General features: G+C 28.8%; 1 protein-coding gene across 1 annotated transcript; it reads left to right on the top strand.

The window, feature by feature from the left end:
• Positions 1–495: 495 nt before the first annotated feature.
• Positions 496–12,468, top strand: lili (LMBR1-like protein lilipod). Its single transcript, XM_029306695.2, has 9 exons — positions 496–835; positions 7,938–8,202; positions 8,696–8,799; positions 8,873–8,999; positions 9,131–9,199; positions 9,606–9,735; positions 9,813–10,170; positions 10,469–10,700; positions 11,093–12,468. The coding sequence occupies exons 1-9, from the start codon at positions 776–778 to the stop codon at positions 11,347–11,349; spliced, it is 1,602 nt and encodes a 533-aa protein (XP_029162528.1). The 5' UTR covers positions 496–775; the 3' UTR covers positions 11,350–12,468.
• Positions 12,469–13,009: the final 541 nt, after the last annotated feature.

The raw sequence follows: 13,009 nt of genomic DNA, 5'->3' as shown, positions 1-13,009 counted from the left end.
AAGTTAAAAATTTAAGCTAAGTAAAAAGTTGTTAACTTTATAACTTACTTTTTAAATTTTAACTAATTAACTAGTTATTAACTTTGGTAATATCCAATTCTGTACAAATCCATTATGATACTTGTCTGAATTTTTATATTGATTTATTTATTACTTAATTGTATTTATTTTTATTATTTATTATCTTTTATTATTAGTTTTATTTATTAATTTTATTATTATTTATTTTCATTCGTTCATTTTTATTTTAACAATCAATCAGTTAATTTTTTCATACTCGAATTTGTGAATAATTTTGAATTCAAATTTTCAAAACTCGTACATTTACTAAAAAAATCCCTAACATTTTTCCTAGTGAAAGAAAAATTCTCGCCATAAAAAAAAGCCTCTTACATAGAGTGGCGAACTTTCACGGCGACACCAGCGCCGCCTGGCGGGAGAAATAGGAAACCTGTCAATTCAGACGAGATAACAGTCACTAAAAATCAGTACGTTCGCGACCGTGGTGGCAGCTGGTTGGTCCGTTGATGAATTGAGGCATCCATGCCTACCGCCGCGTAAACACACACACACACACACGTACACGCACTTGGCATCGCGTCGCGGAGAGACGGACACGTCACACGACACGGGCGAGCGAGAGCGTGAATACACACCCTCGGCGTGACGTTTCCACGGCGGGCCGATGTTGTCGCGGAGCCGTGCGAGATGGTAAAATGTTGTCGCTGCCACTGGCCGCCTACCGAGACAGACATCCGTTGACAAACAGGTGAAGATGGAAGATGACGCTGACCTCAGGGAACAGTTGTTTCACAACACCGTGCGGGAGAATATAGTGAGTAATAAACCACGTTCACGAATATACATATATATATATATTTTTTTATGTGTATAATATATATGTCTACCTCGCTCTATTTCATTCTTCCCGTGCTCGTAAAATATTCGCGGAATTTTTTTGCGGTCGCGAACTTCCCTTCAGAAAAATGTCATGTGTTGCAGACGCTTATTTTACGCTCTCGGAGAAATCTTTTTTTCACAGCAAATTTTCCGAAATATATGTGTATAAAAAAATATACATTATTATAAAATAATATTAAAATTATTATTACAAAATATATATATATATATATATATAAATATTGTAAATTATAAAATAATATTTAAAAAATATATTTGAAAACTATATCGTATAAAATATTTTTATTATTATAAAATATATTATTATATATTTATTATTCAAATTATATACAATTCGTTGTGCAAATTACGAATTCGAGGATCAATGTCCGAAGAAATATCAATTAAGTAAAGAGAGAAAGAGGGAGGAAGAAATTTTTTTTTTACGACTCGAACTTTTCGGAGTTCGACTTTTATTCTCGCGATAATAATTATAAATTGTTCAATTACGAAATAATGTATCTTATCGCGTTCCACGAGGAGTTGATAAACGAGTTCATTTTAAGTTTTATTTCGGGAAGTCCGTTATTTGCGACGTGGATTATTGAGGCTGTCTTCTTTGTTTATTTATGCTTCACGACGTTTCGTTTCTGATTTATACGAGAAGTTGAAGCGAGAGAGAGATAATGCGCAAAATTTTTACGCGCGTGTATTTTGAATAAATTTCTCAAATGAATCGAATTGAAAAAAATGTCTCTTGAGAAAAATTTTATTTAAATATAAAAGTATTGTAATAATTTTTAATTTAATATTAAAGATAAAAATGGAGTAAGATAATATGTTTTTTTAAAACGAGAGAGATAAAATTTGTCTTTCTCTCTGTTTCCTCTGCCCTTTTATATCTCTGCGAGATACAAGAGCAAGTTTTGTAAATAATAGGCTGCCAATTTTCGTCTTTAATTAAATTTTACGTCGATCTCGCGAGCAAAGAGTTTTCTAAATTGAGAATTATCTTGCAATTTGCAAATTCTTGTAGAATTTCTAATATTGCTATTATATAGATAATTATATTTATTAAATATTAAAATAACATAGTAAATATAAATATATATCTATTTTATATACATATATTGTACATATATTATTATATATTATTATATTATATATATTATAATATATATCTATATATTATATATACATATAATATATTTGATATCTAATATAGTGCATAATAATAATTTATAATACTATTGTAATAATAATTCATATATCTATAATATATATATATAGTAATATATAATAATATATAGTAATTATATAAGTATATAATATATAAAATATAGTATATATAATATTTACTAGGTATATACTATATTTACTGTAATATTTATTTTATACTATATACTATAAATTTACTATAATACCTATTTTTATTATATAACTATATATTTACTATAAAAATTAAATATACTATATTATATATATATATATATATATATATATATATATTTGCGGCGAAAAAATGCTCTTCCGCAACGATTCGCCACGAATGAATGACGATCCGGGACACTTTGCAAATCATCGAGCAAAATATCCGGCTTTAATTCTTGGACCTTGTTTCGTTCCGGCTCGTGTCGTGTGTAAGATAATGAAATCTAATCAGAAATGCTGCTCCGGGAAGAATTTCAAACATCGCGGACGAACTTGCCTCGCGCAAGTGCATTCACCCAAAGTGAATGTTGCACATGCGTTTCGCAGACGTGGTCGTGAAAACACGTGTGCACGAATCTCAGGTCATTTTTTTCTCCTCGTCGCCGTCTTCGACGTCTTCGTTTTGCGAATTTCTCGCGACGAGGAACCGGTCGAGAGATAGAATATATGAAAGAGAAGAAAAAAGTCTTCTCCGAAGACCGCAAGCTTTAAGTTGATTAACTTTACCTGATGACAAAATTTCAAAAATTTCTATTTTATATATAGATAATTATATATATATATATATATATATATATATATATATATATATATATATATATAATCATATACATACAGTAAATATAAAAAATAATATAAATATAAATAACATTACTATATACATATATTAATTATTTTTTATCATATAATGATTTCTTTATATAATTATTCATATTATACTTATTTATATATTTACTATATATTATATTGTGATTGTATATTATCATTATTATTATCTAATTATTGTTGTTGTTGTTGTTATTATTGTTATTATATAATAATATTAGTATTTTATTATATATTATATTAATATTATATATTACAATAATATTTATATAATAATAATAATATATTCTTTATATAATATATTACATAATAATATATATATATATAGTAAATATAAAAATTATATAGACAAGTTTGTTTACTATATACATTATATGTAGTAGTAAAACTACTATATACATATGTACAATATTATTCTTATTATATATAGTATTAAGATATTATAATCGAGTAAGTGACTTAAAGACCGGTCACTCGAATAATTCCTACAGATAATTTGGAGATAGGAAAAAATATTTGAAGTAAAAGTTTTATGATATCGGAAGGTGACGTTTTCCTTATTGATATCACATAATTTATCCTTCACGAATTTTTATATCTATATCTAAAATTGTTGGAATTATTCGGATGGCTCCTTAAATGATTCATTCTATATTATAATAAATATAGAGATTAAAATATTCTATGAATAATTATGTAGATAATTATATCGATTGGTTTTGCGATGTTCACATCCTGTTTCACAACCTTAACCGATGATCGATTAAGGTGATCCAAAGGCTACCGGAAACCACACCTTGGGGGCGAAGCTACCGTTCTCGATTTAATTTGAATGGAAGAAACATGATATCGAGAAAAAACGACGAATTAAATTGTTGCGATTTTACCAGTTATCTTTTTTTTTATAACGAGTTCAGATGTGCAGTTACGATCGAAATTATAAATGAGAATTTAATACCGACTAATATACTTTTTCTTACCTCGTTTTTCGCGAAACTCTTTGGAAAGTCTCGTGAAAGCTTTGTCCCGCTTTATTTTTCGCGCCTCGATCTGTGTGCCAAATGATATAATCGCTTTGTTTTCGCATTTAATTACTTATTTTAACTACGAGCGAGGAATAATTAATTCTTCGAAGCGAGAAAAGGAGAAAAGGACAATTTAATTATTATATTAAAAATTCAGGGCTGGATATAATAACTATAAGTTAAAAAAGTTAATAACTTTTAACGTAGGTTAGTTAACTTTAAATGTATTTATTTTTAACTTAAACTGATTATTTTTGACCTTAAACTTATTAACTTTTTTCCTCAGTTAAATTTTTTTGTTAAGTTATATAAACGTATTATTTTTAAATTAAAGTATTATTAATTTTTATATTTATTTATTATCAATTGTAATTACCAAAAAATATATTTCTATATAAAAATATTTTTTTGTTATTTGTTATTATAAATTTAAAAAAAAATTAACAAACAAAATTCTAATTTAATATAAATAATGTTTTTAAAAATTAACTTTTGATTGAATTTTTTGTTCATGCAAACTTTTAACTTAATTAAATTAATTTTATAAGCAACTATATAATTTTAACTTAACTTGGTTTTAAAAAAATCATTAACTTACCCAATCCTGTAAAAATTATATACAGAACAGGAAAGACGCGATGAAAAAACACCGTGACGTTCTTGAATAAAATAAAATAAAAAATGTTTATTGCGGGTTAACTGGAAAACCGCAATCTTCAAGAAGAAAATGCAGGCGCACGCGAAAAGATCCCGTTTGATCGGCAATAATGCGAGAAGTGCGAATAGAGAAAAATTCTCGCGGAATCGCAAAACGTAACGCTCGGTAGACTTTTCGATCGGGGTCAATGATCAAAAATGACACGAGCGATAACGGTAATCAACTATATATAAATGTATCTTTTCTTTCATCTTTTCTACCATGCACTTGAAATATCCAATATTTACGAATCAAAAATATCCTTATTTTGCAAATTTAAAAAGATACACATTTTTTCCTATAATATAAAATATAATAGTTTGTTCATTATTTTTAGTTTTTTTATATTGTTATTTTTTAATTACTTTTTTATCTGTGAGAAATCATGAATGAAAAAAATCAGAAATGGAAAATTAATTTCTAATATAATATAAAAAACTATTTAAATCGATTTTTATATAATATAATATAATATTTACATGATTTACTATATTAATAATATATAAAAGTAAGCTAGGTGATAATTATTTCGATCTGCTTTTTGATTGATAATTACAAAAATTAATTTTTTTAATATATATATATAATTTTTATCGAGCTTTTATAGAGCTTTTTTACTATAATATTTTCATTCGCAAATTTAAATATTATAGCAGGAAAGCTCGATAAAAATTATATATATATATCATTTTTATCGAGCTTTTATGGAGCTTTCTTGCTATAATATTTTTATTCGCAAATTTCAGGACTATATTTTTTATTTTTTTATATATTTTATATATATATATGTATATATTATATATTATATATATATATATATATATATATATATATTGTTTATTAGAAATTAAAAATAGATTATATAGACTTCTTTGTAGGTGCATTGTTCTGGCGAAAGCTCACATCTTCATCCCGCTTTCATCCATCCTATTCTCAGCTCTCGGAAAGGAAGCTTCTGCCAAACGCGACGCCGAAAATGTCACGCAGAACTCGTGTTCTATTTGTTCTATTTGTAATTATACGCGCTCCGTTTTATTACATCCGTCCCCGGGCGGATTAATACGTCAATTACAACGTATACATTGTGTTAATATAGCTGACAAAACGCGATATGCACGCTTGCAAAGTGAGAGTAAACCGGATGGATTAGTCGATGAATAAATAAAGGAACGCCAAGTGACTTCGATCCCAGAAAAAAGGGGAGAAAGGCATAAGCACATTAATAAATTACAACAATTGCAATACCACCAAGTTAATAGATCGTAGACAATAGTCATTGTTGAATAATTCGATCCACGTGTTTGCGTGGGAATCGTTTATCGCCTCATTCATCTCTCGTGCCCAAGTACGACCTCGTGTGACAACTTTGCAGATTTTTTTATTTTATCGATTAAATAATTAATATGATAATGAATGTACTATATGTTGGATAAAAAGAACAAAATTTTTAAGTGTAATAATTAATAAGAAATTAATGATATATAATTTTATATATTATATAATAATATATATAAATATATTATACATATATTATATATTTTTAATATAATATATTAATATAAATATATTAATAAAAAATATAATTTATTTATTATTTTTTGATATGTAATATATTAATAAAAAATTATTATGAAAAATATATATTATAGTATATACCTATATATATATATATTTTTTTTTTAAATACATATATAATAATATATATTATTATAATTTATTTTTTACTAATATATTATATTAATTGAGATGTATAATATAATATCTATTTTTATTATATATTAATATAATAATAACAATTAATATTATGTTATTATATTAATATATAAAACAACATATTACATTTTTCGATGTAAAATATGTATAGAGACGAAATCCAGAACAGCAAAAAATATTAGAAAATGTAACAACGTGCAAAAATTAATATAGTTTTTGAATAATAAAGTTTTTTAATGTTTTGGAAAAAAAGAAAAAGTAGATATACCAAAAAGATGAAGATATTAAAATTGAAAGCACTGGCGTTTCTTCTCTTCCTTCTCTTTCGGGGAAAAAAACAATGGACAATTGAGAAATCGATGTTTGTTTGTTCCACTTATTATTGTTATTAATTGTTGCGCTGATTAATCATGTCACGGATTTTATTACCGAACGATATTTAAGGAAATATCAATGACGAAGGAAAAAAAGACACAGACAAAGTTCGCACATATAAGGCTTTATTTATAGATGTGCTTTTGCATTTTTTTCTGCGTTGTAAGCATTCCTCTAATCGGCGTTAATGGTATTCAGTATTATTTACGTAACGTCATTGCAATGGTGTCTCTCAAGAATTTTATCAAGCGCGAGGTATCAATAGCGAACCAAGGATAAAAATTTTTCCGCTTTAATTTATCTTTCCATGTCGTAAAATAATTATTACTGAAAACACTGGATTACAAAATACGTGCATCTGTATAATTTGCAATCAGAAATATATCTTAACATTGAATTGCGCTTAAATAAATTATTTGTTAAAATATAAATTATATATATACGCACATATAAATTATTTTGATGTAATTTGTTTAAATATCATATAATTAAAAATATTTTTGTTATCAAGATATTTAAATAAATTATATTATTAATATTTAAATAATTAAAATATCAATATATATATTTTTTAAATATACGTATATATATATATATATATATATATATTTAAAATTATATATGTATTTTTAAAATATCATATTTTAAATATAATTTTTTATGAAAAAATTTATACTCGCGTTTTTATGTATGTAATTGATATTAAAATTGTATGCATATACATATATTATTTTGCTAATTTATTTATATATAAATATATATATAATTAAAAATATTTTCATGATCAAGATATTTAAATAAATTAATTCATAAATTATAATATAATATTAATATTTAAATAATTTATTAAATTATCAATATATTTTTTTTTAATATATGTGATATTATAGATACAAAATATATTTTTTGAAAACATGATGTTTAAAAAAAAATACATACAGATATTATTTATAAAAATATATATTTAAAAAAATATATATATTTTAAAATATATATTTCAAATATATGTAAATTATTTATGAAAAAGTTTAATCGCATTTTATGTGTGTGACTGATATTAAAATTATCCGGGCACGCATATAGCAATATTAATTAACAATTAATTTCAATGAAGTCTTGCAATTTTAATATTATACACACCAATATATTACATAGTATATATAATAATTGAAATATTGTTAATTTTGCAGATATTTTTACTCCTTTTCCTGCTGCTTTACATCTCGAGTTACGCGCTGATCGCGCGCTTTAGACGCCGGGATCGCGAGGATTATCTGTCGGTGGACGAGGATGAAGCCACCGTGTACAGGATCAGCCTCTGGCTGTGCACGGTCGCCCTGGCGGTCTCCGTCGGCGCGACCCTCCTACTTCCGGTGTCTATCGCCAGCAACGAAGTACTCATTCTCTATCCGAACAGCTACTACGTCAAGTGGCTTAACAGCTCTCTCGTTCAAGGTGAGATAATCCATAAGAGAATCCCTACTGGAAAAGAAAATAAATGGAGTAATTTATATTATATTTGCATAAAATCCAGATCATAGATAACGTTTAAGATAAAAAGTGTAATCAGTCAGAGGAATATCCCATTTTAATGTTTTAATTGTATGGTTTCGAAGAGGATATAAGATGGTACCATTCGACCTTGAATAGTTGCTTGAAGGTCACTTTTAATTTCTTAATGGAACCACCTATTTTTCATTGCATATTCTTGTATCTTATCTCAAGAGTTTTTTAAAACTTAAGATGATGCCAAGTGCTTTTTAAGTTAAAAGGTTCGAAATTAACAATTTTTCGACATAAAATGTGGAATATCTAAAATAAAAAACTTATTTGGGGTGGGACATTAAAATGGGACATCCCGTATAAGAAATGCATATATGTAAGTGTCGTAATAATAAAAAGAACAAGTAACTTTTGTTGTAACAAGATGCATTTATCGTGTCGACAGGTCTATGGAACCACGTGTTTCTGTTCTCGAACCTGTCGCTTTTCGTGTTTCTGCCCTTCGCCTACCTCTTTACGGAGTCGGAGGGTTTCGAGGGCCATAAGAAGGTGAGATAGAATCTCGAAAAATTTGTAATAAGGAGCGCATGTCCTTTTTGAAATAACTTATCCTGATCCATAGGGCGTGATGGCGAGAGTATACGAGACAGTGACGGTCCTCGGTCTTCTGGGCACTCTTGTACTAGGAATGACTTACGTTCTGTCGTCTCTGTTGGATTATCAAAACTCGAGTTTACACACGTTGCTCAGTAAGTGTACACATAATCAATCTGGAATTTAAAAAAAAGATAAGGTTTAAATTAAGGGTATCTCTACGAGGATGTATTCGATTTCTATTAATTATTAGTAGATTTCTATTAATAGAATACTATCTTTACAGATTTATGGAGTTATTATCTACCTTTCCTGTATTCCTGCGTCTCGTTCGTCGGCGTGGTGATGTTATTGTGTAAGTATATTACAAGTTTTCGAAAAACGTCACTGTATCCATTATACGAACAAGTTATCCACCTTTATTTATTCTGCGATTTATTTTGTAAATACAATATATTAATATTAATATTTTGTGACAATTATATATATTAATATATCAAAATATATTATTAATTATATATTAATACATTTTATATATATATATATATATATATATATATATATATATATATATATCCATATATATATATATACATACATAATATGTATGTACATATAATGAAATATATATATATAATGTATGTATTATAAATATATATAATAATAGATATTATAAAATAATATGTATTAAATATATTAATAATTTATAAAATATATATTAATATTTTGTGACAATTCACTTAATTACGTTCTATTTTCAGTATGCACTCCCGTGGGATTTGTACGACTGTTTGGCGTGGTGGGGTCGTTTCTCGTTAAACCCCAGTTTCTGAAGAACTTGGACGAAGAGTTTTTTGCGTACAGATTAGAAGAGGACTGTATTCGCAGAAGGTGAGAGCGCCTACTTTCATAGATTTGCGCGTTACAATGTTCAATAGCAGCGTGCGTAACAGAATGCGTCCGTTCAGATTGCAGCATGTGAAAGCGACGGGGAAGTCGTACGTATCACCGGTGCCCATGTCGTCGTCAGCAAGTTGCAGCTCGTCGATGGAGGAGGAAGACGAGCCGTTACTGAGCATGAGTCCGGGCTTGCTGTGCCTAAGGAATGGTGCTTTGCAGAAAGGTCTTTCTCAACGGCTGGACGACATCCGGAGTCGGAGACAACTGTTGGATCAACAACGGAGGACCTGGTGGGTTCGACGAACGTTGCTTTATCCAGTGGCGATGCTGGCGCTACTCGTTTTATCTACTGCTACGGCTTTACTGGCGGTGCAAAACACATTGGAATTACTGATAGGAATCAAAGCGCTGCCGTTGAGCACAAGGGTTTGTACACGCAGTTTTTTGTCCCTGTGACTCTGTCAATTTTGAGTCTGACTCAAATTTTAAGAGAATCGAGAAATTTATTTTCTGGATCTTCGTAGCGGCTATGTCAGATTGTGACGTCAGAGGCGAGAACTCGAGAGTCTCGAAGCTTCTCATTCTTTTCTATCAATTAATATATAAATAATTAATTCAGATAACGTACATATAATTAATGCATTTCCATTAATTTTTATTATACAATTTCGAAGATTAAACTAATTTCAAGTCTAATTAATTGATTTGTTTTTATTTCGAACAGCAATTTACGCTTGGTATCAGCTCCCTGTCTAAGCTCGGACCCGTCGGCGCGACAATTGAAGTGGCGGTGATCCTTTACCTGGCCGTGACCAGCGCGATCGGCCTATACGCTCTTCCGGGCGTAAGAAGAGTCCAGCCCAGACTCCGTTCCACGCCGCTCACCCACCTCATCGCGAACTGCGCCCTCCTGCTGGTGCTCAGTTCGGCCCTGCCGCTGTTATCGCGAATTCTAGGTAACGGATTCTAGCTTGCAGACGTTCCAATCTACCTTCTACAGGGTGACTTATAGGAAATTGCTGAAACTAATCAGCTGTCATTTTTTTAATGCATGCAGTTATTGAGAAAACAAAAATTGTATTGAAAAGAGGAAAGTCTACAGTTTTTAATGGATATAAATAAAATGTTTGTATACTAGTTTATTTTATTGAGAAAAAGTAATGAAAAAAGTGCTAGTAATCACATATGTAAACTAATGATAAATATTTTCACTATATATATATATATATATATATATATATATTTATAAAAATGACAGCTGATCAGTTTCAGCAATTTCCTACAGGACACCCTGTATCTATCTTCTAATATAGAGCTCGCTTCTTTTATTCGTTTGTCCTCTCCTCAGGAATGACCAACTTCGATCTTCTGGGTGACTTCGGGCGCATTGAGTGGCTGGGAAATTTTAAGCTCGTGCTTCTCTACAACCTGATCTTCGCCACGGCGGCGATCGGCTGCCTGGCTACCAAGTTCACCGCAACTGTGCGCAAAGAAATCTATACTCGTCTGAGGAGTAGCTTGCTAGGTATCTTCAGGAGTAGTGTTTCTACCGACGCGAAGAAAAACTCACCGTCGTCAGGGATGTTTTCTACAAAGGAAGATTAGACTGATTTATTATATTATTATAAATATAATTAATAAGCCACAGTGTGAAAGAAAGAGAGAAAGTGTGTGTGTATGTGTGCATGTGTATGTGTGAGAGAAGAAGGAAAAAGTATATCAGGATCTTGCGAAAGTTCTTGAAAATTAAGCTCATTTGAGCTTTCGAATCACGAGAGAGAGGCTTTTACTTCTCAAATTTGGTTGTACTAATCCTACGATACTCTTGAATTCTTCTTTGACTGTTAGAGACTTCTTAGATACTTGCTAGAATCTAGATTACACCGAGGTTTTCTATATTTCTCGTTATTTCAAGAAAGAAAGTGAGAGAGAGATTCTGAAACTTCTTGTTTCTTTTTAAATTCTTAAAAATTATTTTAATATCATTTATAATTAGTGTCCGATACTTGTGTGAGTGTCTGAAATTGGCTTTGTCGAGGAGCATCTGAGATTACGTTGTACTGAAATCATTCACCGATGAGCTCTACAGTTCTTCTCTTTTAATCCCAGATATCCTCACATTATAGAAAATAACGATGCACCAAAGAGAGCCAACGTAAGCTTATGCGAAAGCCTAAAGAGTTTGTCATTTAGAGCCGAGATTGAGCGAAGGTTCTTGGTTTTGCCTAGTGTGATATTTTGTAATTAAAACGCGCGAGGCCAGTTAAGGACAATGGAGGGTGATCATATCCATAAAGTAGCACTAAATATTTATTTATTAACATTAACATTACGTTTAAGAATATATGTATCTGAATCTCTCCCTCCGTAACAAGAGAGGATTCAGCGTTAAGCACTGCGTGTATATATATATGTATATATACATAATCGAATGAAATTAGTTCATGGTTCAAGGATTGCGAGAAGAGTATACACGATCTAAGATATATATGCATATATATGTTCGTATATGTGTGTGTAATTTATGTGTGTATGTGCGTATGCGTAGAATGAATTCGATGGAATTTATATACCGACAAGAATCTGTCCTGTACAGGAAGAATCTTTACTGATGAACGTTTATTTTTGCCTTTAAACGTCCTCATTTTACAATCACCGGTAGAGCGTCGTAGATAGAAAGAGAATAAATTTTCTATTTAAATAATAAATAATTATATATTTTAATGACTACTCTTTAAAAATAAAAAAGAACCTAAGAAATTATTATTATTAGGTAAATTGAAATATAGAAACTTAGAATTATTTCCAGATATTTTACCTGAGAGAGAAGCACAAAGTAGTTTCTCAGACTGAAAATAATAAATTGCGATAAAAGAAATTTAAGAAACAACTTTTCGTCGATATTTATTTATCAGGGTTAAGAAAGTTATTTTATAAAAGTAACAGTTAACAGTTATCGACTCTGAAAAATAACATATTACAATAACTTAAAAAGTAACGAATCGTTACTTTTTTTTGCAATAACTATTATATTTTAAATATAATAATCTTAGGGGTATTTCAAGCTTTACTAAACTATATATTACATACTTGATTATGCGCTATATTATTCTATAAGCAATAAATTACAACTGTTTTAAATTTAAAAATATATAAAAATATATTTAATATATATCAAATATATTGCTGAATATATTAAATATATTAAATTAATAATTTGTAATAAATTAACTTCTTGTAATACAATAATTAATATTATTTACTT

Source organism: Nylanderia fulva, unplaced genomic scaffold (assembly GCF_048542155.1).
Source record: "Nylanderia fulva isolate GAGA-0341 unplaced genomic scaffold, ASM4854215v1 Scaffold94, whole genome shotgun sequence".
Classification (NCBI taxonomy): Eukaryota; Metazoa; Arthropoda; class Insecta; order Hymenoptera; family Formicidae; genus Nylanderia; species Nylanderia fulva.
Note: the sequence above shows the minus strand (reverse complement) of the source record. Positions and strands in the feature narration are given on the sequence as shown.

Excerpts from the sequence above, each read along its gene's own strand:
- lili (XM_029306695.2), top strand. The coding sequence starts at position 776 with ATGGAAGATGACGCTGACCTCAGGGAACAGTTGTTTCACAACACCGTG. Across the intron at positions 836-7,937 it reads ACACCGTGCGGGAGAATATA|ATATTTTTACTCCTTTTCCT; the intron begins GTGAGTAATAAA and ends TTAATTTTGCAG. Across the intron at positions 9,736-9,812 it reads GAGGACTGTATTCGCAGAAG|ATTGCAGCATGTGAAAGCGA; the intron begins GTGAGAGCGCCT and ends GCGTCCGTTCAG.